Genomic DNA, 25,367 nt, shown 5'->3' with positions numbered 1-25,367 from the left:
GAGCCTCTCAGAGAGACGCGCTCCCCCCCCCACGCACAAAGGAATGGAACAGGCCGAGGCGCATGCGCGCTGCTCCTCCGTCCTCACAGCGCCGCCTGGGCGCGTTGCTTGAGGCGCGGCCGCCATTTTGTCCGCGGCCATCCCGGGGCGGCACCGGGAAGCAGCAGGCAGCGCCATGCCCGCCGGGCCCGTGCAGGCCGGGCCTCCGGCACAGCCGGCGCCCCCCGCCGAGAGCAAACCGGTAGGGGCCGGGCCGGGCCGGGCCGGGGGAGGGGGGCCGGGAGGCGCCGGGGCGGGCCCGGGCCCAGGTGCAGCAGCGCACGGCCCGGCTCGCGGCACGGGGCCCGCTGCCGCCCCGCGCCGGGGCTGGGTAACGGCGGCCCCGCGGGCGGTGTGCGCTGCTCCCCCGGTGCTGCGCTGAGGGGGCGGTGCCCCTGGGTGTGCTGGGTTCGGCCCGTCCCCTGGGGCCTTCGCAGAGCTAACAGAGCCGGCAGCGGCCCCGGAATTCCGAAATATCCCCAGCCACTAAGATCCTAAAGCCGTCCCGTGCGTCTCTCCTGGGCCGGCTTCTGTTGTGAAAGTTGCTCGGTGGGGAAGGAAGGAAGGAAGGAAGGCAGGCACCTCCGGTGTCCCCCAAAGAGCTGCTGCAGGGCCTAGCGAAAGAGAAAGCTGCCCTCAGGGAGAGGGCTGGGGCTGCAGCTCGGCTCCTCCTGCAGCACCGCTGAGGGAAACACCTCGCTGAGCTGTGCTTGTCACTGAAAAAGGTTTTGGTGCAACCTCAGTAGGGTTAGAAGCTGTTACTTCATGTTGATTTAGTCAGTGGGATTCTGGTTGCTGGCAGTCCCACGAGCCTGTAGGAATGATCCCCGGGTTGATCAGCAATGCCGAGTTACTCCTGGATGTGGTGTTGCAGGCGTTCCCCTTCGCTGCCCCTCGGCCCAGCATCTAAACAAACCCACTTGGGGTCAAGGCTGAAATCACAAGGCGCTGTGGAGACTTGTTTTGGTTCCCATGGCGTGGCCTTCCTCCTCGCCTTGCTGTGCCAGCCTCTGCAGCAGGTGCCCTTGAGGAGCAGACAAACATCGTCCCCCAGCCCTGGGAAGCTGGGGAGTGCTGTTACCTCGTGGGGCTGTTGATCCAGATTGTTAAACTGGATCTTTGCCAGAAAAACTTAATGATTTGGGGGCTGGGGAGGAGAACACACTCTTGTCCATCGTGGGGGTTGCTGTTTGGAATACATTGTTCCTACAGAACATTCCCTAAGCGTGGGATTTCAGGCCAGCTTGTTAAGGTGTGTTAGGGCTGCTGTTCTAGATGTAGATGAAGAAATGGAGGGAGAGAAATGGATTTTCCAACTCAACCCATTCAAAATAAACCTGGTCTCAGTTCACAGTCTGCCAGGCTGTGCTGTCACACCCAGATGCTGGTATACAGCGAGTTATTCAATGTTGTTTGAAATTCCTTCTCTTGGTAGCAGTTTGGATTTAGGCTGTTTGCACTTACTGCCTTGACTAGTTGCAAACACTGCAATGAAAGGTATCTCGCTGTACCACCAGCGTCATCATCTTTGGAATAATTTTTGTGGTTATGAGGTAGCAGGACAGAGAACTGTAAGAAAAATGTTTTTCATTGCAGCCAGAAGAAGAGCCAAAAGAGGAAGCAGCACCGGCCAAGCCTGTGGTGGGAATTATTTATCCTCCTCCGGAGGTCAGGAACATTGTTGACAAGACTGCCAGCTTCGTGGCCAGGTAAACAGCGCGGGAGTTGACTCGTGTTTCGTGGGATTTTTGTGCATCTCTTCTTCCAGTGCTGAGGTCTGCGTAGCTCCAGAAGCTGAAGCAGGTCACAGTCCCCTGGCTTTACACAAAGGTTTCTTAAGGACTGAGTTCATACCAGTGAGGTTGTAGAAAAGAAACTGGAACTGTCTACTTAAGGTGTGTTTTGCTGGAAAAGCACTGACAGCAAATAAAATCAAGTCCTTTGCGAACGCTGGAAGGTGTGCTGCAATGGCTAGGTGACAGTTCTTCTAAATCCGACCCGAAGGGCAGACAAAATTCCAGGTAGAAAGGGAGCCCTGTTCCAAGCACTTCACTGAGCCATTAAGCCAGCAGGAGCCGTGATTATTTTATGATGCGTAGGCAAATAGCAGGCGAACAACTCTCCTGTTGGGAGGCGCGTGCTCCTTGCTGAGCCCTGCAGCCAAGTCTCGTCCCTTTGTACCTGCAGCTTCATGAACGGTGCCAGCAGCTGGGCCTGACGCTCCCCAGCTCGGCTGCCTCTCTCCCTTCGTAGCCAGGGGAAGAAGTGCACGCCTCCAGGGAGCGATCTTGCCCCATCCGAGGGCAGATGGCCGCGGTGTGTCTGGGATGTTTTCCCCTGCTGACTGGAACTTGCTGCTTGAGCTGCAGCATGAGTGTAGATCTCACAGTTAGGGGAGGAGCCTAAAAGTTAGATAAATTGTGCTCCTTTCAGTTCCTTCCATTTGCCACGTGTCCATTCAGCAAACACAAGGTGTTGGTGCTAGCCGTGCCATCTTCCTCTGCTTTTATTTTTAATGCTGAAGTATTTCTGGCTGTCTCAGTGCTACATGGGGTCTCAAGGACTGGATGTCGATCTTTCTGGCAGTGTACAAGTAGCACAGGAGGTAGATACCTCAGCCGACTGGGCAAATTCTTAACCTTCACGGTATCCAGAGAGGCTGAACACTGTGTGCTTCCACATCACTCACATGGAACCGTTGTTGGTGCTGGTTTAAGGCGATTACTAAATGATGGCCTAGTCAAAGACACTTACTGTGTAACTGGTTTCTGGAGGGCTGCTGAGGAGCATTGTCTTGCTCTGAGGATAAGGAAGGGACTGTGTTTATCCTTTGGTACTGCACAGACATCCTCTTTTGGGAGAGGCTCAGTGCCTGAACAAGACCTAGAGGTATCTGGAGAACACGAAGAGCAGCATGCTGCAGCAAGCTTTTAATTTTCTTAAAGTGCCCTTAGAAAACAACTGGCGGTTCGCTTGGATGGGAGAAAAGGAAATAACCCTGGTGGCTCTCCTGAGCGCAGCGTGGTTCGTTTCTGCATGGGCTGCTGATTACCTGCCTGCTCCTCACGTGACCTTTCTTGAAACAAAACCAGCCTCCAAAACTTGATAGCCTAGCAGGTGGCTCGTAAACATCATCCAGTGAATCGTGTAATCCGTTCAGAGATGTTCGATGTGAATGTAGCCAAACAAGACTGTGGAATACCTGTGTGTGTTTTGAACTGCCTCGAGAAATGCTCACTGTGGAATGTTAAAGGCTAAGTTAGGACATAGACATAGCTAGTACGTGTATAACTGCCTGCTGTGTTGGGTGAGAGTTACTTGGAGGTAGAGAGAGGTAAACTCCTGTCACACAGGAGAGAAAAGTGTTCGGGCATCAGCCCCTCAGAAGACAGGTCTTCCTATGACAGAAACAGGCGTTTGTACGTGGGTTGATGCCCATTTGTCTAATCTTTTTTCCACCCTACAGAAATGGTCCAGAATTTGAAGCTCGAATTCGTCAGAATGAAATAAATAACCCGAAGTTCAATTTCTTGAATCCCAACGACCCTTACCATGCATACTACCGGCACAAAGTCAGTGAGTTCAAAGAGGGCAAGGCGCAGGAGCCCTCAGCTGCGATTCCCAAGGTCATGCAACAGCAGCAAACTGCTCAGCAGCAGCTTCCACAGAAGGTAAGTGTCTCTTTTCACTTCGGTCAAGAACTTTGCTCTGCCTGCTTGTTTCTCACACCCCGATGTTAAGCAGAAGAATTCTAAGCACAAAGATGGTGCAAATGATACATTTGTCAAAGAAGATGGCACACAGGCCTGGAATTTAGCATCTGGGACTTTCTTCTGATGCAGGCGTGCATCCCCCAGATGCTGGTAACTCACGGGTTTTGTGAAAGATCCAGTATATTGTATTGCTTAGTCTACTTTAATTACATTTACTCGTGTATTGACTTACATGGTACTTAGCGCTGGTGATCACTTGGAAAGTATGACTTTAGGACTCATGCCATACACAAATCCTTTAAAATCCCTTGGAGTTTAGTTTGGGCTTGTTGCGTGCACAGTCTTATGTAAATGTTTTTTTTCCCTGCCAGAAGGATCAGCTTGTCCTGAAAGTGTGGAGTACAAAATGTTGCTTAGTTGTGTCTTTATACATACGGGATGGAAAAAGGGCGCTGACAGTCTGAGTCTCTTACATGCTTTGCATGGCCCACAGTCGTGCTGTGTGACACTGACTGCAGGACTGGTAATCACTGGAGGATTGTAGCAAAGTCCTGATGGTTCCCAGTGTTGTTAGCTGTTAGAACACTTATTTTACAGTAGGCCTGAATACAGGTGTCCGGATACACCTTACGTTACTACTTTCTGCCATCCTTGCAGTTGCCGGAATATCTAGACTGATGTTGCTTTCCCTCAGCAGCCGAAGGAGAAACGGGCCCTCCCAAGCGTTCGGTAACAATTTCTTGATGGCAGTCACTGAGCTGTCTCCGTTCTGCTCCACAGGTGCAGGCCCAGGTGATCCAGGAGACCGTTGTTCCCAAAGAGCCACCTCCGGAGTTTGAGTTCATCGCAGATCCTCCCTCCATCTCGGCCTTTGACTTGGATGTGGTGAAGCTGACAGCGCAGTTTGTGGCTCGGAACGGGCGGCAATTCTTGACGCAGCTGATGCAGAAAGAGCAGAGGAACTATCAGTTTGACTTCCTTCGCCCGCAGCACAGTCTGTTTAACTACTTCACGAAGCTGGTTGAGCAGTACACGAAGGTACTCGTGGCAGTTCACCTGTGAAGCTGCTTTCTTCAGCAGCAATGTTGATTTTGAAGACTACAGATGCCCTACAAAACAGTTAGACTTGAAATGCATACAGGCCTAGGAGTCCGTCCCTTAAATCTTGCCCTTTAAAAAGAGATTTCTTGCATGTTGTTGGTAGCACGTGCAGTGCTGAATGCAGTGGGTTGCTACTTTAGTGTATCAAACACTATGGCAATGTAAATAAAAGTTGCACTTTTAAAAATACTAACTATAGATAGAAGGGCAAAGAGTGAATATTTTAAGTTCAAGTACGAGGAATAATCAATACAGTAGCAACAGAAGAAACGGAACGTAGTCCCGGGGTCTGCTGATATCTTTATCTATGTGGAAAGATAATAGTTGCTTTTAAGGAGACTTTGTCAAAAAGAGTCATTGCCAACTGTCACACAAAATATGTTTCAGATCTTGATCCCACCGAAAGGCTTACTCATCAAACTCAAGAAGGAGGCTGAAAATCCCAAGGAAGTCCTAGATCAGGTATTACATCAGTTGTTTTCAAAACTGCTGAAGCGTTTCTGTTACATTTTGAATTCTCTCTTTGCGTGCTTCTAACGTACTGGCAGCCAATGCAGATATATAGAGCTCCACATAAGATGGGTGTGTCCCTTGTAGTCACAAGGGTGACTTGAATATCAGGGTACTCAAGCTCACCTTTAAGCTACTAGCTACTGTTTGTACTGGGGTAGTTCACGTGTGGCACCGCAGAGGCATAGGTAACTGCGTGACGCCATTCCCAAATATTTTTCCGTCTCAGACAACTTCACTGTGACACCTCAGTCACTTGTAGTTCTAGCAATGTGTTTTTTTAACTTCTGTCTTCATCACAAAGGCTGCTTGTGCTTTGGAGAGGTGACATCAGAGACTCTTTATTGCAACCCTGTAAATTGTTTGCTGATTGTGAATCCTCAACAATACACAAATCACGTCGTATCTGGGTTGCTTGGTCTTAACTCAAGAAGTTTGCAGTTCTGGCTTTAGAAAACCACTTTATGAAGGTAGTGCAGTACTCTGCTCAGTAGGCAAACCTGGGTTGCTCTGTAAAATACAACTATTTCTTTGCTCTGCCAAGCCTCTGAAGTGGTCCTTGCGCAAATGCCTTGACGGTGTTGGTAGGATAAACTTTAGACACCGTACAGATGAGTATTGTGTATTTTTGGTGCTAGCTTTATGTCTGCTTGTGCAGGTGTATTACAGAGTGGAGTGGGCAAAGTTCCAAGAGCGAGAGAGAAAGAAGGAAGAGGAAGAGAAGGAAAAGGAGCGTGTTGCTTATGCCCAGATTGATTGGCACGACTTTGTGGTTGTGGAGACAGTGGACTTTCAGCCCAATGAACAAGGTACTGAACTTAGGCTTTGTAACCTCTTTGAAACTCTGCTTCCTCTGAGTACAATGCTGGTTTTAGGCATTTAGGTTTAGTTTTAGGGTTTTACAGCTGTATATCCCTCAAAGATGGATGGGGAAGCCTCCTAATAACAGGGCAGGGCTGGATTTTTTATTTTCCTGGAGTCAGTAATATTCTCCTTGCACAAAGGTCAGGACTGCACAGGTGTCTGCTTTTCCACCTGCAACAGGACAGCAGGTACTGGGGGTTCAGCTCTGGGGCTCCCCAGTTTAAGAAGAACGTGGTCCTGTTAGAGCAAGTCCAGAGAATGGCCACGAGGATGCTCAGAGGGCTGGAGCACCTCTGCTGTGAAGACAGGCTGAGGCAGCTGGGGTTGTTGAAGGCCAGGCCGGATGAGGCTTTGAGCAACCTGGTCTGGTGGAAGGCGTCCCTGCCCATAGCAGGGGCTTGGAATTAGAGGACCTTTAAGGTCCCTTCCAATCCATTCTATGATCTTGTTCCACTTCGTTACAGGTGAAAGCATCGCATGTACCTTCATCTTCAGGTGTTGTACTGATGTTGGTCTGGATGGAGTCCACCCACTCCCTTCTTTATACCTTGGCTCACAGGAGCTTTTGCTAACCCTGCTTTGTAGAGAAACTTTCTCATTCAAGAAACTGGTATTTCTGACTGGTCATTGACCAATGAATTGGGACCAAGAAACAGAAGCTCTTTTTTCTGCTTTGTAGGGAATTTTCCTCCTCCCACCACTCCAGAAGAGTTGGGAGCTCGAATCCTCATCCAGGAGCGTTATGAGAAGTTTGGGGAAAGTGAGGAGGTGGAAATGGAGGTGGAGTCAGATGAAGAAGATGAAAAGCAAGAGAAAACAGATGAGCCCCCAGCCCAGCTGGATCAAGACACACAAGTGCAGGATATGGATGAGGTAGGTAGCCAACAGAATCAGCATCGCTTTTGCCTCATGAGATTTGTGACTGGTTTATGATGCTCTTCATCTTCATTGCAATAAGTTCCTCGGTTTCTTGAGGAAATGAGATTTCTTTGCTTCTGATGGAATTTCAAAGCAACCTGTTTCTGCCAAACACTGTAATGCAGTATTTTTAATATTTTCCATGACAATACAGTTTACAAGAGAAATCTGGGAATTCTGAAACCTAGTGATGTGAATGTGGTATTTCTGTGACAGAGTATTGTAGGCTTTCTTCTGCACTGGAGTCTGGAACATTTGAAGACTGATTAATTTTAGGCTCTTCCTCTAACCCCAGTGTATTAGCTGTCCTTCTGTTAACAAGGAACGAGGCCATGGTTAACCGTAAGTCCCTGCTTGCCCTGCTGTGGTAATGTGGAAGCCGAGGAGTACTTGCTTCCTTTTTTTGGGTCTACTGAATCTTTTAATTCCTGATTACCCTGTGGAACCGCTGTAGTATGGGTGTCCAGAGGCAAAATAGCTCAGTCGTTTTGAAGCTGCGTGACTGCTCCTACCAGTGCTGCACAGAAATTTTATGCCGTTCTCAAGTCTTTTGTGTGGGTGTTTGACTACTGAAACTTTACAATTTTTTTTTTCTTAAACAAGGGCTCAGATGATGAAGATGAAAGTCAGAAGGTTCCTCCTCCACCAGAAACCCCAATGCCACCACCTCTTCCTCCAACACCAGATCAGGTCATTGTGCGGAAAGATTACGATCCCAAAGGTAAATCGGGCTGCTGAAGGCCAGCTTCATTTCTTACTGTATAATCACAAAAGCGTTTGTTTCTAGGCCACATCCTCTGGTGGTGTGTTTTTTAACAGGTGCGGTTTTGTTTTTCCAGCCTCAAAACCATTGCCGCCTGCCCCAGCTCCAGATGAGTATCTTGTTTCCCCCATCACTGGGGAGAAAATTCCTGCCAGCAAAATGCAAGAACACATGCGGATTGGTCTCCTGGATCCTCGGTGGCTGGAGCAGCGTGATCGATCTATCCGTGAAAAGCAGAGCGACGATGAGGTCTATGCCCCAGGTCAGCCTGAGCATCTGACAGCGCCTGTGAAACCCACTTCCTAGATTAGTGCTATGAGCTTCTTAGCGGTGTCCTCACTCCCCCTAGTTGCCACTGATAAGGACGGTCTTTAATGTAGCTTTCTGCGCTACGTCCTTAGCGTGCTGATTATATGGCTACTTTTGTCGTTAGTATGTTGAAGCCCTTCTGCAGAGTCAAAGGCAAAAAGCATTGGCTGCTGCTGACCAGCCGTCAGTTGCAGTCCCTCTCTGAAAAGAGCAGCACTAGGCCAATAGGTGCCAAGTAATTTAATGATTTGTTCGAGAGTTGTGATCCTGTTTGACTTGGAATTCTTACCTGAAGCGATATCATTCCTTTTTGCCTGTAGGTTTGGATATCGAAAGCAGCTTGAAGCAGCTGGCAGAACGCCGTACCGATATCTTCGGTGTGGAAGAAACTGCCATTGGTAAAAAGATCGGTGAAGAAGAAATCCAGAAACCAGAGGAAAAGGTAGAGTGGGAACAAGTTCCTGTCGTATTGTGAATGCTCAGAGAGGAGTCTTTTGAACCTTGTTCTTGCTGTAAAACTGGTGTCTCGATCTATTTGTAGCTCTCATCGTAGTCTGTGTGGGCTGGGGTTATTCTGATGTATTTTATCCTGTCAGGTGACCTGGGATGGGCACTCGGGCAGCATGGCCCGCACGCAACAGGCTGCTCAGGCCAATATCACTCTTCAAGAGCAAATTGAAGCTATCCATAAGGCCAAGGGACTGGTGCCAGAAGATGACAGCAAGGAGAAGATTGGTCCCAGCAAACCCAACGAAATGCCCCAGCCTCCCCCTCCTTCATCAGCATCGAATCCCCCAGCAAGTGCTCAGCCCATCACATCTGTGCCTCGTCCGCCCACAGTAAGTGCTTGGGCTCCCAAAAGGAGACAGCTGTGGCCATAGTTAATTAGAAAGGAGTCCTGACAAAGCTCAAGGGTTATAGCAGGCCACTGGCTGGAAGCAGATTTTGAGTGAAGTTAGTGTTTCCAAATGACTCGTAAGCCTTCAGAGGTTCCCTATTGAACTTGCTGTTAAAAAATGAAAATAAGACATAAGTGAAGTCTCTCATCCTTAGCAGTATCAAAAAGGACTCGATCAGCTGGGCAGGGGAAAAACCTGGGGGGTGCCTTCTTAGAGGAAGGAAGTATGGCTAGCAAATGGACGGGTGGGGGGCTCTTTTTTTTTTTTAATTTAAAAAGACATGATGCGGAAAACGAAAGTAGTGGCAGGTGAGAAATCTTCATAGATGCCTCACTGCCCCATGTTCCCGTGCACCAGGGGTTCTGCTGTGACCCTGGGAGATCTCCTTCTGCGGGATCACGGTGTGGCTCGCGGTCTGGTTCCTGAGTGGTGAGGGAAGGAAGAACCGCTTGATGTGTTAATGAGGTTTCTGTGCCTGTTTACAGGAAGCTTGGGCTGGCCGTACGGTGAGCACGCAGGGGTTCCCAGCAGGTCTTTGCCCAGCAGAAGTCGTCAGTGTGTTGCCTTGGTTATTTTAATTTTAATCAGGACCGCAGACAGCACTGAGATAATCACTGCATGCATCTGCTAAGAAAAATGACCTTCTCTCTCCAGATGCCCCCTCCTGTTCGTGCCGCTGTCGTTTCGGCTGTTCCCGTCATGCCTCGTCCCCCGATGACTTCTGTGGTCCGTTTGCCTCCGGGGTCTGTCATAGCCACCCCTATGCCACCAATAATCCACACCCCACGTATCAATGTTGTCCCAATGCCGCCGTCCGCTCCTCCCATCATGAGCCCCCGCCCGCCTCCCATGATAGTGCCCACAGGTCAGTAACTTCAGCTCTTGCCCGTTAATTGTCAGCCAGCTCCCATCTAATCCGAATCCCATCCCAATCGAGCTTGAGCTTCGATTCCCTTTTTCTTTTTGTGCCTCTGGTAATGGTGTGTAACTGGGACTGCAGACCAGAAATCTCATCTTTAAGGATTTTTTTTGCGTTTAATAAGACTTAACGCGGCAGCACTGCTTCTGGGCTCCAGTCTTCTGCTGCAGCATGAGAGACAGCACAAGAGTTCGGTCTTGGTGGGGCGCTTTATCTCTGCGTCCCCACTCGGTGTCCCTGGGGGTCTGACCAGATGAACGCTGGGGATCTGTGCTGCTTTCCAAGAGGAAGCAGAGTAAAGCTGATCTGCCAGCACCTCGCTGGGTGTTACAGCTTGTTAGGGAAGTTGCTGCTGCAGGAGGAAGAGCTGTTGTCTGGCTCCATTCCTCATAGCGGCTTCGTAGCATGAGGTGATTTTAGTTTAAAAAGCACAACATGAAAACGCTTCTTCCGCTTCTTCCTTTTTTTTTTTTTAAATTGAAGTGCTGGCACCGCTGCATGCCAAACGGAGAGCATTTTCTTTTTTGCAAGATCTGCAGGAAACTCTTACGCTGCTTGTTGTCTTTTCCTGGACTGTTTCCCAATATAAAAGATCTAATGTTTAGAGTTTGCATGTTGCTGTTGGTTGTGTTAACTTCCTGCATGTATTGTGGCATTTATTTTCAGCCTTTTCTAGTTTGCGAATGGAGTTTGTGTAAGGGATTATCTGCTGTATACTCGGTGGATGACTGCAGGTTGTGCTTTTCCCCCATCCCGTTCCAGCATTCGTCCCAGCACCTCCTGTGGCTCCGGTTCCTTCCCCAGCCCCGATGCCCCCTGTTCACCCACCACCACCTATGGAGGATGAGCCGGTTTCAAAGAAACTGAAGAGCGAGGACAGCCTGATTCCAGAGGAGGAGTTTCTGCGCAGGAACAAGGTATGCGTGTGGGCTGGCTGCTCGGTCAGAAGTCCTCGCCCTGCTGGGCTGTTTGTTCAGCCTCCTTGTACCCAAAGGGGATGTAAAGTCCACTGACGACGCAGAGGGGAGCTGATGTGCAAGTATTTCATGAGACAGTGACTTTCTGAGAGGGCTCCTTCCTCCTGTCATACCTAAGTGAGCTGAACTGCCCTATATTTTGCTGGAAGGAGCAACGGAGCGCTGCACACAGAAGCCCAGTGAGATGGTACCCTTCTGTAATTAAGGGCAGTGGGAAACAGGTTTATAGTAATGTAAAGAAGAGCTAATGCTGGTAAGCTTTTAAGCAGAAGACTGCTAAGCTGGAGATGCAAGGAGATTTAATATATCAGTGTCAACATGGTAGTATGGTAGTGCGACGTTCTGTAACAACGTGGGCAGAACGTGGGGCTGAATTCCTTCCCGAGCAGTGGCATCACCTAGGGTTGAATTTTAAGTCCTTTAAGACGGGAATGCTGTTTTTCTGGACGCTTGCACTGCGAAGCTGCCTCCTGCTTTTGATACTGCTTGTGTTCGCTCTGTGATACTCTGAACGCGTGTGATGCTGGGTGAATGGCAGACTAAGGGGAGAAATCCAAGTAAAGGTTTTGTTTTGGTAACGGCAAAGTGACTTTCTCAATATTGAGACAAATAAAATTTCTGTGTATTCACTCAGCAGTCAAGATAAGCGATTAGTACTGGGAAGGTCTATAAATACTTCGTCTGCCGCTCTTATCATAGCCCTGAGCCTCCTTGCCTGTGAGAGACGTTATCTTTGTTTCCTTGCAGGGTCCTGTCACGGTCAAAGTCCAAGTTCCCAACATGCAGGACAAGACCGAATGGAAACTGAACGGCCAAGTCTTGGTGTTCACCCTGCCGCTGTCAGACCAGGTATGTAGCTTATTAACCTGGCCTTTATCCCTTGCCACTTTGTTGTGGAGCATCTCCATGTTGAGAGTTGCACGACAGGAGCTATAAAACTGGAAATTCCCCACGCTGTGGCCTCTTGCCAGGCTGTATGGCTGGGGGTGCAGCGCTGGCTGGCTGTATGGTGTGGAAAAAGCCTGAGGAAGCTCTTTAATTCTTCGTAGGTGTCTGTTATAAAGGTTAAGATCCATGAGGCCACGGGGATGCCAGCTGGGAAACAGAAGCTGCAGTACGAGGTGGGTATAAGTCCTTCAAACACTGCTTCTGTGTCGGTGCTTTCTCACACAAAACCTGTCTTTTTTTTTAAAGAAAAAGTTGTGCCCACTGAGATATTTGGAAGAGCAGGGGAAACGGATTTCCTGTCTGTACAGCACACTTGGTTAGGGTACTGTGCGCTGTTTCAGCGGGACAGACCTCTAGTTCCATCAGTGGAACTTCGCATCCTCACTGTTGCAGATGGGGCCTCAAGGCCTTAATATGTTCTCTCAAATTAACCTATTTTATTGAAGGGGGGGGAGGAATGTGTTTTGGGGGTGGGGCTGGTTGTGATTTTTTGCATTTAAATACAGCAGTTTGCCCCTGCTGTTCTGTCACACCCTCTGGAAGGTCGGGCAAGAGTGCCTTGAAACCCTGGGGGCTCTGAAAGGGTTCTCACCAAAATACTGAAGGGAAGAGGTCTCTTGAGGCTGGAGCTGTTGTTAAAAAGGAACAGTGCCTTTCTCATTTGTTTTCGGTCATGCATGTGCCCAGGCACAACCTGCTGCCTAAGCAGTGAACTTTGAGCTCTTACCTCCCCAGGAGTTTTTCTGTGGGCAGATAATGTTAACCCTTAGCAAGAAATAAAAATTATTTGAAGGAGATTAAAAGAAAAAAAAAAAAGAGGGGGAACTAAACAGCTTCATCTGTTGTGGTGACTGATTCTTTCTGTATTTGTAGAGGTGTGTATTGTATACTGTCAGTTCCTACACTTGCATAATTCCCAGCCTACCCGCCTCTTCCCGTGCCAGTCTTGTGAGACTCTGGGATCTCTCCAGGCTTTTTCCAAGCCCGTAGTGTTTTGTCATCACTCTAGTTTGAGAGTAGGGCCAGGAAGGCTTTGTCTGTGTGGGGTTTTGTGGGAAGGGACCATTAAGGTTTCTGCTGTGACCGTTGTTTATTTCCTGTTCTCCTCAGGGCATCTTCATCAAGGATTCAAACTCCCTGGCTTATTATAACATGACAAGTGGCTCTCTGATTCACCTGGCGCTCAAAGAAAGAGGAGGCAGGAAGAAATAGGAGCCATGGAGCCCTGAGATGTGACAGCTCCTTTGCCACTTGTGTAGCCCCAACCATTCAAATCCTCCAGCCTTTTAGGGGCCGCTGTGACAAGCTGTAGACTGCCTACCAACTTGTTTGAGAAGAGAGACTGTGAACCCAGTGCCTGGGTGGCTAATGAGAGGGGGGGCGGCTGGTAGAGCCCTGAAAGCTGCGTAAGCGTAGTGAGCTAGTGCGTAACTGCAGCGGTCTGCTAGTGATCGATGCTTTGCTAGAATGCTGGTGTCCAGGTTTGTTGTCTCCCCGGTGAATTCCCTAGAGAAGCCACATTGAGGTCATGCCCAGCTTAGTCTAGATCCATCTTTGAGGGATTTATACTGACCAAGAACATCATCCGTCTGACCACAGTGTTTGCTGCTTTGTTTAACCTTTTTTCTAATTGAAAACTTCTTTCTCAATGTACTTACTAAGCCCCTTGTTCTTTTTCTGTCTCAAATCTATCCGCAAGAGCCTCTTGCGCTGACCCTGACTTGGAATTTTATCCTCCCTCAGTGTAAGTGTGCGTGGCTGTCCCTTGCGATAAAGGAGATCCGGGACTGCATGCTAAGCAGCTTCGTGCTTGTTCTGTACAGCCCGTGATTTCTTTTAATAAACATGCATCTCGGTGCGAGGTCCTGTTTGTAGCAGCTCTCGTTCTTGGGGGTTTGGGCTTTTCAGGTGGAGGTGTGCCTGACTTCATAGCGCTGCGGTCCTGGATGGGTTGTGGGGAAGTGCACTGGTCTTTAAAATCAACTGTTTTATCCTAGGAAATGCTCTGATTTCCTAGGAAAAGCTTCAAGAAAAGGGTTTCGTTAAAATTTTCTCAGCGCCACCCCTATATTCCCAAGCGTACCACACACGTGCGTACTCGTGTTTGTCTGTGTATGGGTATAGAGAGGTGGTTTTGAGCTTAAATCTCGTTAGTGGGAATTTTCTCGGAAAAGTGTTTCACCCTACCGTGCGGTTAGCATCTCCTGGTTCCGGAGAGCATTCAGATCCACAGAACAGATTATGCCCTTACCTTCCGTCGAAGCTGTGTGGCAGTTTGAAACGCCCACAGCCCAGGCACGGCAAGGCCGGGTTAAGCTGTGGAGAGGTAACGAGGTGGCCAAGGAAGGTGGGTTGTCTGCTGCTGCCCCAGCAGCCACGTCCCTTGGGTACCTCTGCTCTTCTGGGACAATCCAAAGCCACGGGTTGGTTGTTTTGCTTTCTTTTGTGCAATGTCCAGGCCTTACAGGAAGATCCTGTTTACCTTATTTTGTGCTCGGGGGGGGGGAAAGAGAGATGAAGCAGGAGTGAAGAGACGACGTCCTCCGGCCTCCTGTGTGCTCATCGCGGGACAGGCGGCTGAGGAAGCGCTGTGCTGCAGGGAAGGTGCCTGGCACGGGCCCAGCCCAGGTGGCTGCTGCTTCTCCTGCTCGGCCAGCTGCCGCGGCTGGCAGGTGCCCACGTGTCTGCGAGCGGCGTGCGAACGCAGCCCGCTCCCCTCGAGCCGCAGGATGCCGAATTAATAGCTCCTCTGCAGGTGTGGGCAGGCTGGCTGGGTGTACTGAGGATGTGGGGGTGCGCCTGCCCCCCAGGAAGGCGTGCTCATTGCTTTCCTCTTGCTTTTAAAGACTAGACAATGATAGTGTGGTAGGGTTAGGACAATAGGAACGATGTTTTCATAGGGAAAACAAAATGGGGGGGGGCATAGCTTGGAGCCATTGCAGTGGAGGTTTGCTAAAGAAGCGTGCGAGTAGCTCGCTAGCGAGTGGTGCTTTCCAGAGCTGATAAAAACTGCAGAGAAAGCTCTGAAATGGAGAAGTCACGTTCCTGCACCCTGCGTAGGACAGGACTGTATTTAAGGTCATGCAGCTTTTTTTTTTTTCTTTTTTTGTCCCCTTCTGGCTGCACCCGCTGGTGCTGCGAGCAGCCACAGTGCTTGTGCAAGAACCTGGCCGCCCTGCCCAGCCACGGGTCGTTCCTCGATGGCTCCCGGTGGAGGCTGTGCTGGTGCCTGGATGACATTTCCAGCCTCCGCCGCAGCCAAGCCCGGTTTATGAGCCTGGCAGGGCTGAGCACCCAGCCCCACGCTCCTGCAGGAAAACACACGCCGGAGCGCTGGAAATAGCTCACATGGAGCCTTGCCAGCAGCAAGCCCGTTTCAATCTAAATATTACAGATAAACGTTGTAGCAGACTGTCCGTGTGTATCTCCTACAAAACAACTGCTATCGGAGCCTTCCACTCCGGCGCTGAGGACCTGCAGCGTGGGGGTGCCGGAAAAATCTGGAGAGGGCTTGATGGGGGCTGCCTGCCATGGTCTGTGTGCCCTGGGTCCCTGGGGAACTTGCCCATCACCTTTCCTCTTTTAAGAGGGGTCTCGATTCTAACAAAACCCTGCCCTTTTTGCAGACGGGGGTGGCACAGCAAGCCAGGGCCTCCACTCGCTGCCTAACTCCTGCTGCAGCCCCGGCTGGGACGTGGCCGTGCCGCCCGGTGCTGGGCTGGGCCGGGCCCCGCCGCGTGCTTTGCGCTGTATTTTTAGCGCGGCCAGGGCCAGGCCAGTTCCACCAGTACGGGCTGGTGGCGGCAGCGCCCTGTGGGCTTGGCAGCCTCCGGGGAAGCCGCAGGGTCTGGATGCGGCGCTGCCTCCCGCCCCATCCCCGGGTTCTGGGGGGAGATGCTTCTCCCCGTGCCACTGGGGCCGGGCACCGCTCCCTGCGGGCCCCGTGGGCTCTCAGCCCGGGTTGCAGCGTGCCCTGAGAGGGGGAAACGGGGCGGGCGCTGGGCTTCGACGCCTGCCACGCGCGCAGCCCCCCTGCTGCGGTGCTGGTCCTGGGTGCAAAGCTGCCTGCAGGCGAGTGGGAGGAGGGAACGGGAGCTGCCTGCAGCCACCGGGGCTCTGAAAACCAGCCTGGTCCCGCTGGGGCCCGGCCCTGAGCCCCCCAGTGCACCCCAGGGAGTCCCAGCCCCATCCCGGCACGGGTCCGGGGCAGCCCCTGCAGCGCTGCTGTGGCTCAGCCGGGTCCCAGTTCCACCCCAGTCTGCTCCCAGCCATCCCCCCAGTTCCAGCCCAGTCCCTGTTCTGCCTCAGTTCCTCCTCAGTCCAGTCCCACTCAGTGCCCCCCCGGTCCCATCCCAATTCCCTCCAGTTCCTCCCAGTTCCATCCTAGAGCCCCCCCAGTTCCACCCCAGTCTGCTCCCAGCCATCCCCCCACTCCAGTCCCCATGTCTCCTAAGTTCTCCCTCAGTTTCTCCCAGTCCCATCCCAGTGTCCCCTGGTGCCCCCTGGTCCCATCACAGTTCCATCCCAACATCCCCCAGTTCCACTCAGTCCCATCCCAATGCCCCCCAGTTCCTCCCAGTCCTGTCCCAGTGCCCCCCAGTTCCTCCCAGTCCCGTCCCAGCGCCCCACAGAGCCCTACAGCCTCATCCCAGTGTTCCCCAGTCCCACCTCAGTTCCCCCCCCAGTCCCATCCCAGCGCCCCCCAATTCCACTCAGTCCCCCCCAGACCCGTCCCAGTGCCCCCCAGTTCCTCCCAGTCCCATCCCAGTATCCCCCAGTGCCCCCCAGTCCCATTCCAGTATCCCCCAGCGCCCCCCAGACCCACCCCAGTTCCCCCCAGTCCCATCCCAGCGCCCCCCAATTCCACCCAGTGCCCCCCAGCCCCATCCCAGTCCCCCCCCCAGTCCCTCCCAGTCCCCCCACGCAGCCCCGCCCTCCCCCTGCCACTACCGGGCGGGCAGGCGGAAGGAGGCGGGCCCTCTCCCTGACTGACACCTCCCTCCCCACCTCTCACCCAATCCCTGCCCTCGGACGGCGGGCTCCCCCACCCCTCTCCCCTCCCATTGGCTCCCTCCGCCCTCCCCCCCCTCAGCGCCGCCCAATGGCGCGGCGGCACCGGGGCGGCACCGGGGCGGCGGGCGGGGAGGGAGGGGGGGTGCGCGCCCGCCGCCGTGGCCGCGGCATGGAGGGGCGGCGGAGCCGCTGAGCCGCGCCGCCATGGCCAAGAGCCGCGGGGGCGGCGGGCCCGGCTCGCCCGGCAGCGCCCGCGACCTGGCGGGGACCCGCGAGAGCCTGGCGGAGGCGGGCGGCGACGAGCTCAGCTCGCTGGGCTCCGACTCGGAGGTCAACGGCGGCGGCCCCGAGGAGCGGCGCGTCGACAAGTTCGGCTTCATCGTGGGCAGCCGCAGCGCCGAGGGGCCGTGAGTGGCGGCGGCGGGGACGGGGGACGGGGGACGGGGGGGTGGAGGCCCGGCGGGGGGACGGCTCCGGGCCCCCCCCCCCCCACCTTCAACCGCCCGGTACCGGCCCCCGGGGAGCGCCCCCCCGCCGCCCGCTCCTCCTCGCCCCGGCGCGGGGAGGCCGCAGCCGCCTCTGGGCTCCGGGAGGAAGCCCTCGGGGGCGGCCTCCAGGCCTCCGCCGGCCCCGGCAGGAGGAAGCGGGGCTGCGGCCGGCACCGCCCCGGCCTCGGGGCCTGAGCACGGCGCCGCCGCCTCCTCCTCCTCCTCCTCCTCCTTCTCCTCCTTCTCCTTCTCCTCTTCTTCCTCTGCTGCCCGGCCTCCGGGGGCAGCGGCGCTCCCCGGGCCCGGCCTCCCTCCTGCCGGCCTCCCGGGGCCCGATCCTGCCCTCCCGCGGGGCTCCGCACCCGGCAGGCGGCGGGCAGCCGGCGGCACGGCCGCCATCCGCGCACCGCGGAGCCGCTCGGGCTCTGGGGACGGGTCCCCCCCCTGCGCCCCCTTCCCGGCACTCTCGGAGGCTGCGGGGACGCTGGGGAGGGCCCGGCCGTGGGGCTCCGTCCCCCGCGGGGTGCCCCCACGCCAGCCTCCGCCACCCGAAACGCGGCCGCCGGTCCCCGCTCGGTGCCCGCTGCCGGGCGGCCGTCAGCTGGTGACAGCTTCCAGCCCGGGCTGGCGGGGCTCCAGCGGGCCCGCGGCCAGCCCCAGTATCCAGTGTCCAGCTCTCTCCGGCTTCCCACGCCTTGCGGAGCCCCGGGCTCCCCGGCTCGGGGCCAGCGTGCCCTCGGGTCCCCGGTCCCCATGCCGGTGGCCGAGGCGCTGCGCCGTGCCCGGCCTGCGACAGGGAGGGCGCGGCGGCCGCCCTCAGCCGAGCGGCTCCCGGTGGAGCTGCTCCAAAACAAGCGCGTTCGGCCCCGTCTGACCCGCGGGTGGGACCTCGCAGGGCAGGGCTGGGAGCGCAGCACCACCAGGGAGGTGGCTGCCGAGGGCTCGGCCAAGCCGCTGGCGCGCCCCAGGCTGTGGCAATGAGCTGGTCCTCTGCCCGTGGAGGGGCTGGGGGCAGCACGAAGCCACCCAGTGCCACCACCACCCCCCGCCCAGCTCGGAGGCAGCCCTGGGGGCCTCTGCCAGGTTAAATAGGGACGCCCATCCCAGCTGAGCGCTGCTGGAAAATGCTCCCCTCTTCGTGGGGCGGCTGGGGCTGTGCGGATCGGTGGGGCCGCGGGGGCACGGCAGGGATGGGTGGGCTCCGCGGTGGGTACGGGGCTTGCGGCCGCGCTCACCCGCCTCATCCCTTCGCCCCGCAGGCTGGAGGAGGTGCCCTTGGAGGTGCTGCGGCAGCGCGAGTCTAAGTGGCTGGACATGCTCAACAACTGGGACAAGTGGATGGCCAAAAAGCACAAGAAGGTGGGTGACCCCAGAACGCCCGGAGGTGGCAGCAGTGTCCCCCCGAGGCCCTGGGGCACATCCCCGAGTCCCCGCAGGCGGACGGTCGCGTTGCCTTTGGGGTGATGCTGTCAGCTCAGGCCAGCATCCAGCCGTGGGACGTGGAGGCTGCGCGTCCCCCAGCTGGCTGCCGCTGCGCACGGCTGCTCCCTGCCGGCTTCCTAGGGCTCGTTTGGCTGCGTGCAGGCAGCCGTGGGAATTGTTAGGTCATGGAAACTTCTGCTCCGAGCATCTTGCAGACCCAAAAAAAAAAAAAAAAAAAAAAGGCTGTGGGTAGGAAATAGTTGAGCCTGGCGTGCCTGATGTGGCCTGCAAGCCGGGGCTGGTTGGAAGGCCGGTGGTGGTGTGGGCTCGGTGGCCCCGGTGCCACGCAGGGCCGTGCTGGTGCCTTGGTGCTCCCTGACCTCCCGAGGCTGTGCATGCAACGGGGATGGGATGAAGTAAGCCCTGGGCTGATGCTGCTGGCCTGACAGAGTGGTGAGGCAGCTGGCGGACCGAGGGCTGCCTCCTCCCCCTGCCCGCTGGCACGGCCTCCTGGCACCGCTCCGCGTGCCGTGCCCCCGCCGGAGCTGCCTGCAGCGCTCCCCGAGCACCGCTCGGTGCCTGGTGACTGACAGAGGAATCCCTCATCCGCTTCTTGGCTGCTTGTGAAGGATTCCTGAGAACTTTTGGGGTCACAGCAGGCGGGCGCTTTGTCCCGAGGGCGCTTTGCGCTGCTCTCCGCATGATTTCCAGGCGTGGGTGAGTGCCCTGGCAGCCGCGCTGCTGGCGGAGGAGCTCCCTCATGCTGGGGCCGAGCTTCTGGATATCCCTGTGGAGCCGCAGGGCCTGTGCGCTCTGTCCTGCTGCAAAATCGGTGCCTGGAGCCTCCAAGGGCTGATGCAGAGAGCTGCTCCTTGCCCAGGCCCTGCAGCCAGCCGGCTTGCTCGCACCTGCACTGCTCCAGGATCCTAAAACTCCCCCTGCATCGCTGGCCCGGGTCCTGCCAGCGCTGAGCCGTGCCAGCGCCACGTGCCGGCCCGTGCCCTTTCCAGGCAGACTGAGGGAGTGCAGACGCGTGGGCAGCTCCGGCTGCTCCTTGCTTTCAGCATCCCTCTGCCCGGGTGCGCTCCCGATCTGGCATGCGGGGGCCCCGGCAGTGATGGCAGGGCCCCAGCAGGAGCTGGGGGATTGGGGAGGTGGGGGCAAAACCACCTCACCCCCCTGCCTGCCCCAGCTGCGCTGCTCAGCCAAACGCGAACGGCTCTTGCTCCCTGCAAGGCGGCTTCCTTCCTGGCTGCTCAGCCAGCAGGAAGGGCAGCAGGAGCGGGAGCTGTCAGCGCTGGCGGAGCTGCCCGTGGCCACCCTGGGCATCGCCCGCTGCGTTTCCTGCGAGCACAAAGCCCTCGCGGGGCCTGGCCGGGTAAACAAGCAGCGCTGCGGTGAGGGAGCAGCGAGGAACGTGGCGTTACCACCACCACACTGGGCCGGGCTGCTTGGAAACACAAGTGCCTGCTCCCGAGTCAGCTGGCAAACAGGGAGAGCAAGCTCTGGCTGGGGAGGAGAGCCCCGGGGCTGCCGAGCCCCACGGCAGGGAGGCTCAGAGCTGTCAGCTTGCGGAGCCCTGGTGCCTCTCGGGCACTTGTGTGTGCTGCCCAAGCAGAGACCCGAGGCACGGAGGCTGTGCTGGGGTTTTGCGGGGCTTTATGCTGTACCAAAAGCGTCCATCTCATGGGTCCCTGCCTTGCTGGTGCCGTTGGTTCCCTGGAGCGGGGCTGGAGCGCTAGCAGGGCCGCAGGGAAGGGCACAGCCCGGCCCCGGCTGCTGGCAGCAGCAGGGTTAAGCGAGTCCGGCCCCCTGCTGCGGAGGTGGCACCCGCGCTGCCCAGCCCGGACTTTGGTCCGGTTGGTGCCCCGTGCCAAGGGAGCCTGGGGCTGGCTGGGCACGGAGCCGGCTGCTGGGGCTCGGAGCTGGGGCCAGCTCTGTCCCTGCCGCTCCGCACAGCCCCGCGGGCAGGAGGGATGGGGACGCAGAGCCCTCTCCTCTACCTGCCCCACAAGCAGAGCACTCGGAGCTCTCCGGCTTCCCCGTGGGCTGTGGCAGCGTGGGGAGGGAGCCAGCCTCTGTGGAGGGAGCCAGTGGCTCTGCCGTTTGCTTTTCCATTTCCAGTTGCCCGTGGAGTCCTGCTTGAGGCAGAGCTGGGCTTGTTGGGAGCTGTCTGCAAGCTGCGCGGCCTCAGCTGGGCTCCTGCCGCCATCTGCAGCTCCTTCTTGCCAGCGCAGCTCTGGCTGGCGTGTTAAGAGCAGGGCTGGGGAGAAGGGGCTGAGCAGACCCCGGCCTGCCCGGCACAGCCCCTCAGCTCCCCTCCCGGGACCCCCAGGGTCTCTAACTGCAGCTCCACGTGCCATCTTGTACGTCTGTCAGGGGGCACCCTGTTCCTGGTGGTATGAGGACATGTCCCCTTGTAGGGGGAGGTTGTGCTGCTGCTGCAGTGCTGGGCCTAGCCCGTGTCTTGCCCCGGGAGCCTCAGTGCTCCGTGATATCCCCTGAGGGCTTTGTTCCCTGTGCAGATCCGGCTGCGGTGCCAGAAGGGGATCCCGCCCTCGCTGCGGGGCCGAGCCTGGCAGTACCTCTCCGGCAGCAAGGTCAAGCTGGAGCAGAACATCGGCAAGTTTGATGTGAGTGTGTGCCGGGCAGCGCGGGCTGGGGGCAGGTCCAGCCCCGTGGGCACACCGCCATGGGCTCCCCCAGGCTCGCTGCGTGCCGGGGGGGGGGCTGGCGCTCAGCTGGTGCTGCTCACCCTGACCCTCTCCTTCCCAGGAGCTGGATCTCCTCCCGGGAGAGCCGAAGTGGCTGGACGTGATCGAGCGGGATCTCCATCGGCAGTTCCCCTTCCACGAGATGTTTGTCTCGCGCGGAGGCCACGGGTAAGTGGAGCAGCCACGTGTCTGGTCCTTGGTAGCTGCTGGGCCCCCCTTGGGGCCGTGCCGTGGGGTTTGTGCCCTGTAGCCTGGTGGTGTGGCGAAGGGGGATCCCGGCCAGGGACTGACACGTGGGGGAAGAGCGATGAGCAGCAGCTGGCCCACGGTGTGGGGTCACCGTGCTGGTGTGGGGCTGCAGGGGAGGCCGCTGGGCTGTGCCCGTGCCCGCTCTCCACCTCTCTCTCCCCACGTTGTCTCCGCAGGCAGCAGGACCTGTTTCGGGTGCTGAAGGCCTACACGCTGTACCGCCCGGAGGAGGGCTACTGCCAGGCCCAGGCCCCCATCGCTGCGGTCCTGCTCATGCACATGCCGGCCGAGGTACAAGCGGGGAGCAGCAGGGGGAGCGGGGTGGTGCTGGCGGGCGGGTGCTTGGCTCACGGCACCGGTTTGCCCCAAAACTCAGCCGGTGCGAGCGTGCCCCAGGTGTGCTCTGCCCGCTGCCTTGGTCCATCGGGGCAAGGTCGGGGCTGCAGGGCTGTCCCCTGTGCGCACCTGGACACTGACCCACTGTCCTTTGGCTTGCAGCAAGCGTTCTGGTGCCTGGTACAGATCTGCGAGAAGTACCTCCCCGGCTACTACAGTGAGAAACTGGTGAGTGAAGGGCCATGGTGCTCCTCCAGGGGCCCAAGAGCTCCCACAGCTCCTACCACGGGGAAAGAAGAGGTGCTTGGGGCGGCCTGGGTGTCCCCACGGTCTTTGCATGATGCCAGGATCCCCAGGAGCATCCAGCAGTGAGGGATGGGGGGCTTGGTGCAGCTTTGCTGCCATAGTACGTGTGGCACGGATCCCGCAGCTGGGCCTGGGGGCTGCCCTGGTGGGCTGGGGCCAGGCACTGTGGAGCTGATCCTGGGGCTGAGCCAAGGACCAGGGTTAATGTGCTGGCCAGGGAGGTCCCTGCTGATGCTGTCCCCGCAGGAGGCCATTCAGCTGGACGGGCAGATCCTCTTCTCGCTGCTGCACAAGGTCTCGCCCGTGGCCTACAAGCACCTGAGCAAGCAGAAGATCGACCCCATCCTCTACATGACGGAGTGGTTCATGTGCGCCTTCTCTCGCACGCTGCCCTGGAGCTCTGTGCTGCGTGTCTGGGACATGTTCTTCTGCGAAGGTAGGGGCCTCCTCCTGGAGGCTGCGGCATGGGCCAGCCTCCGTGGGTGGCTGGCAGCCCCCTTGGCACAAGGAAGGCACTTGGGGCTTTGTCAGGAAGAGCGGAGCAGAAGTTTGTGGGGTGGAGGCTATCAGGAGGTTAGTGGGGAGCCAGAGGGCATGTTTGCATCAGTGCTTGTGCAAACAAAGTTTGTGGTGGGCAGTGTGTGTCCCAAATGCCAACGTTTATCCTCGTGTGTGCCCTGACTGCTGGCAGGACCGGCACCTGCTGCCCTACGTGCTGTGTCCCAGCTCAGCGGGTGACAGCAGTGCTGGTGGCCCCAGCCTGGAGTGGGCGAACAGCTCTTACAGGGCTCCACGGTGCCCATCCCAGGCAAAGGGGCCTGGAGAGGCGTCAGGATCCCACCCTGGTGCTGGGTGGGATGAAGGGGAGCACGTGCAAGTGTCCCTTTGCATTGGCAGCCACACCAGCACAGCTTGGGGCTGAGCTGAGTTGTGTCGTGGTCGGCTTCGGGCCTGGGGAGGGGTTCCTGGGGAAGAAGAGGGCATGGGGACCACCAGAGGGACGTGGTGGCAGCGTGCCACCTCACCCTGTGCCACCTGCCGCTTGCTGCCTCACCTCTCCACTTCCAGGGGTGAAAATCATCTTCCGGGTGGGCCTGGTGCTGCTCAAACACACCCTGGGCTCCTCGGACAAGCTCAAGTCCTGCCAGGGCCAGTACGAGACCATGGAGCGGCTGAGGGCCCTCAGCCCCAAGATCATGCAGGAGACCTTCCTGGTGCAGGAGGTGAGGGTCCGGGGGGCGCAGTGCATGGGGCCACCCCTCGTCGGGCAGAGCTTGCCTGGAACCGGGACAGTTCCTAGCAGGACCTGGTTTTGGGGCTACCCCTGTCCCGGGTGGCGCTGCGGGGGGGATATCGGTGGCACAAGTCATTCCCCCCTGCAGGTCATCGAGCTGCCGGTGACGGAGCGGCAGATCGAGCGGGAGCACCTGATCCAGCTGAAGAAGTGGCGGGAGACACACGGGGAGCTGCAGTGCAAGTCCCCCCCGCGCCTGCACGGCGCCAAGGCCATCAGTGAGGCCGAGCCCCCCACCCGCAAGGCGCTGGAGCCCGTTCCCTCCATCATTGTGCCCGCCGGGCCTGCCCCGGTGCCCAAGGCCCGCAAGAGCAAGGAGAAAAACCGAGAGAAGAGCTTAGGCAGCCCCGCCAACGGCCCTGGAGCTGAGGGCAACGGGGCGCCCGGTGCTGCCCGTGAGCTGCTGCACCCCCAGGTGTCCCCCCACCACCAGTCCAAGGAGAGCCTGTGCTCCCGGGAGAGCGAGGACACGTACTTGTAGGGCTGACGCCGCGCTGCGCCCGGGCAGCCGGGCTCAGCTGGGCTGTGCACGGACCCGGGCTCGAGGACGCTGCTCCCTCTGCGGCCGAGGGCGGGAGGGGACCCCCGCGGCGCCTGGCGGTGGGGACTCGGGGCTGGGGGGATCAGGATGCAGCCGCTGCCCTGTGGGGACGGGCTGGCTGCTGCGGCACCATGGGGATGCCACATGCTGGTGCCCGCTTAGGGTGGGCGTGAAGCTGGGGTCCCATGGTTGGAGGGGGGCATCTGCGGGAGCTCGACCGAGCGCGGTGACAAAAGGGGACATGTCCAGCACACGGTGGGTGCCTGCATTGTCCCCACCCCAGCAGGGTGCTGGCACCATGAGCGGTGGGAGCCCTGGCACGGGGTGGCTGAGCCACCCGCGCTCCCTCGCTGCGGCTGGGGGGCCAGGCTGCCCCTCGGGTCCCGCTCCTTGTCCCCCAGCCCCTTGACCCACGTCCGCAGTGTCCCTCCCGCCGCCCCCGGGCTTCCCCTGCCCACCTGTGCTGGCAGGGCAGACCCAGACCCAGTTCCCCAGTGCTTGCGCCTGGCGCAGCGGGACTGGGGGTACGTGAGGAGCCGGGGCAGCTGCTGCTCCCCTCCTCTTTATCTAGTGAGGATGTATCAAAGTGTAGCCCAATATGTAGTACTGAATTTACCTATTCACTGAGCCTATTTATTATTCCTCCGTGGCAGTAACCGTTGCAGGACGGGGGCCAAGGTTGGGAACTGCAGGCGGGATGCACCAGAGGCGGCGGGATTTGATGCCAGACCATGACCCTCGCAAGCCCCATGCCGGGGTCCCCCTCTTGCCACCCACCCCACAGCGGAGGTGAGATGGGGCGCGAGCGGCTGGGCGCTCCCCGCTGCGGGGTCCCCTCTCTTCCCCCTGCCCTCACCAAGGGCTGGGGGTAGCTTTGTAAAATAAAGCGGGGAAAAATGGTTTTGTACAAAGGGAAAATAAAGCAGGATTGTGTAAAGGCGCAGCGTCTGCGGCTCCCTGAGTGTGCGGCTGGGGGGCACCACCTCCCCCATGCATTTTCCCATCACCCTTGGGTGCTATGGGGGGTGACAGGGACCCAGATGG

At 57.3% G+C, this 25,367-nt stretch overlaps 2 protein-coding genes across 2 annotated transcripts; both read left to right on the top strand.

The window, feature by feature from the left end:
• The first annotated feature begins 48 nt into the window (after positions 1–48).
• SF3A1 (splicing factor 3a subunit 1) lies at positions 49–13,821 on the top strand. The gene is made up of 16 exons (XM_083804591.1): positions 49–241; positions 1,636–1,748; positions 3,506–3,710; positions 4,533–4,790; positions 5,241–5,315; positions 6,022–6,172; positions 6,907–7,100; positions 7,749–7,866; positions 7,985–8,170; positions 8,538–8,659; positions 8,814–9,056; positions 9,771–9,981; positions 10,798–10,952; positions 11,760–11,861; positions 12,062–12,133; positions 13,071–13,821. Exons 1-16 carry the CDS (start codon positions 176–178, stop codon positions 13,170–13,172), a joined length of 2,373 nt encoding a protein of 790 aa, XP_083660717.1. The 5' UTR covers positions 49–175; the 3' UTR covers positions 13,173–13,821.
• Positions 13,822–17,100: 3,279 nt separating this feature from the next.
• On the top strand, positions 17,101–25,260 carry TBC1D10A (TBC1 domain family member 10A). The gene is made up of 9 exons (XM_083804544.1): positions 17,101–17,380; positions 18,721–18,820; positions 21,409–21,516; positions 21,659–21,765; positions 22,023–22,137; positions 22,345–22,410; positions 22,735–22,924; positions 23,557–23,711; positions 23,871–25,260. Exons 1-9 carry the CDS (start codon positions 17,178–17,180, stop codon positions 24,261–24,263), a joined length of 1,437 nt encoding a protein of 478 aa, XP_083660670.1. The 5' UTR covers positions 17,101–17,177; the 3' UTR covers positions 24,264–25,260.
• The last annotated feature ends 107 nt before the right edge of the window (positions 25,261–25,367 follow it).

Source organism: Anser anser, assembly GCF_964211835.1.
Source record: "Anser anser genome assembly, chromosome: 18".
NCBI lineage: Eukaryota > Metazoa > Chordata > Aves > Anseriformes > Anatidae > Anser > Anser anser.
This window is presented reverse-complemented; position numbering and strand designations above follow the sequence as displayed.

What these genes read in the sequence shown, in the direction of transcription:
- TBC1D10A (XM_083804544.1), top strand. Translation starts at nt 17,178, where the DNA reads ATGGCCAAGAGCCGCGGGGGCGGCGGGCCCGGCTCGCCCGGCAGCGCC. An exon ending in TCATGCACATGCCGGCCGAG is followed by an intron (nt 22,138 to 22,344) that starts GTACAAGCGGGG and finishes TTTGGCTTGCAG; the next exon opens with CAAGCGTTCTGGTGCCTGGT. An exon ending in GCTACTACAGTGAGAAACTG is followed by an intron (nt 22,411 to 22,734) that starts GTGAGTGAAGGG and finishes CTGTCCCCGCAG; the next exon opens with GAGGCCATTCAGCTGGACGG.
- SF3A1 (XM_083804591.1), top strand. Translation starts at nt 176, where the DNA reads ATGCCCGCCGGGCCCGTGCAGGCCGGGCCTCCGGCACAGCCGGCGCCC. An exon ending in AGCAGCAGCTTCCACAGAAG is followed by an intron (nt 3,711 to 4,532) that starts GTAAGTGTCTCT and finishes TCTGCTCCACAG; the next exon opens with GTGCAGGCCCAGGTGATCCA. An exon ending in AGTTTCTGCGCAGGAACAAG is followed by an intron (nt 10,953 to 11,759) that starts GTATGCGTGTGG and finishes GTTTCCTTGCAG; the next exon opens with GGTCCTGTCACGGTCAAAGT.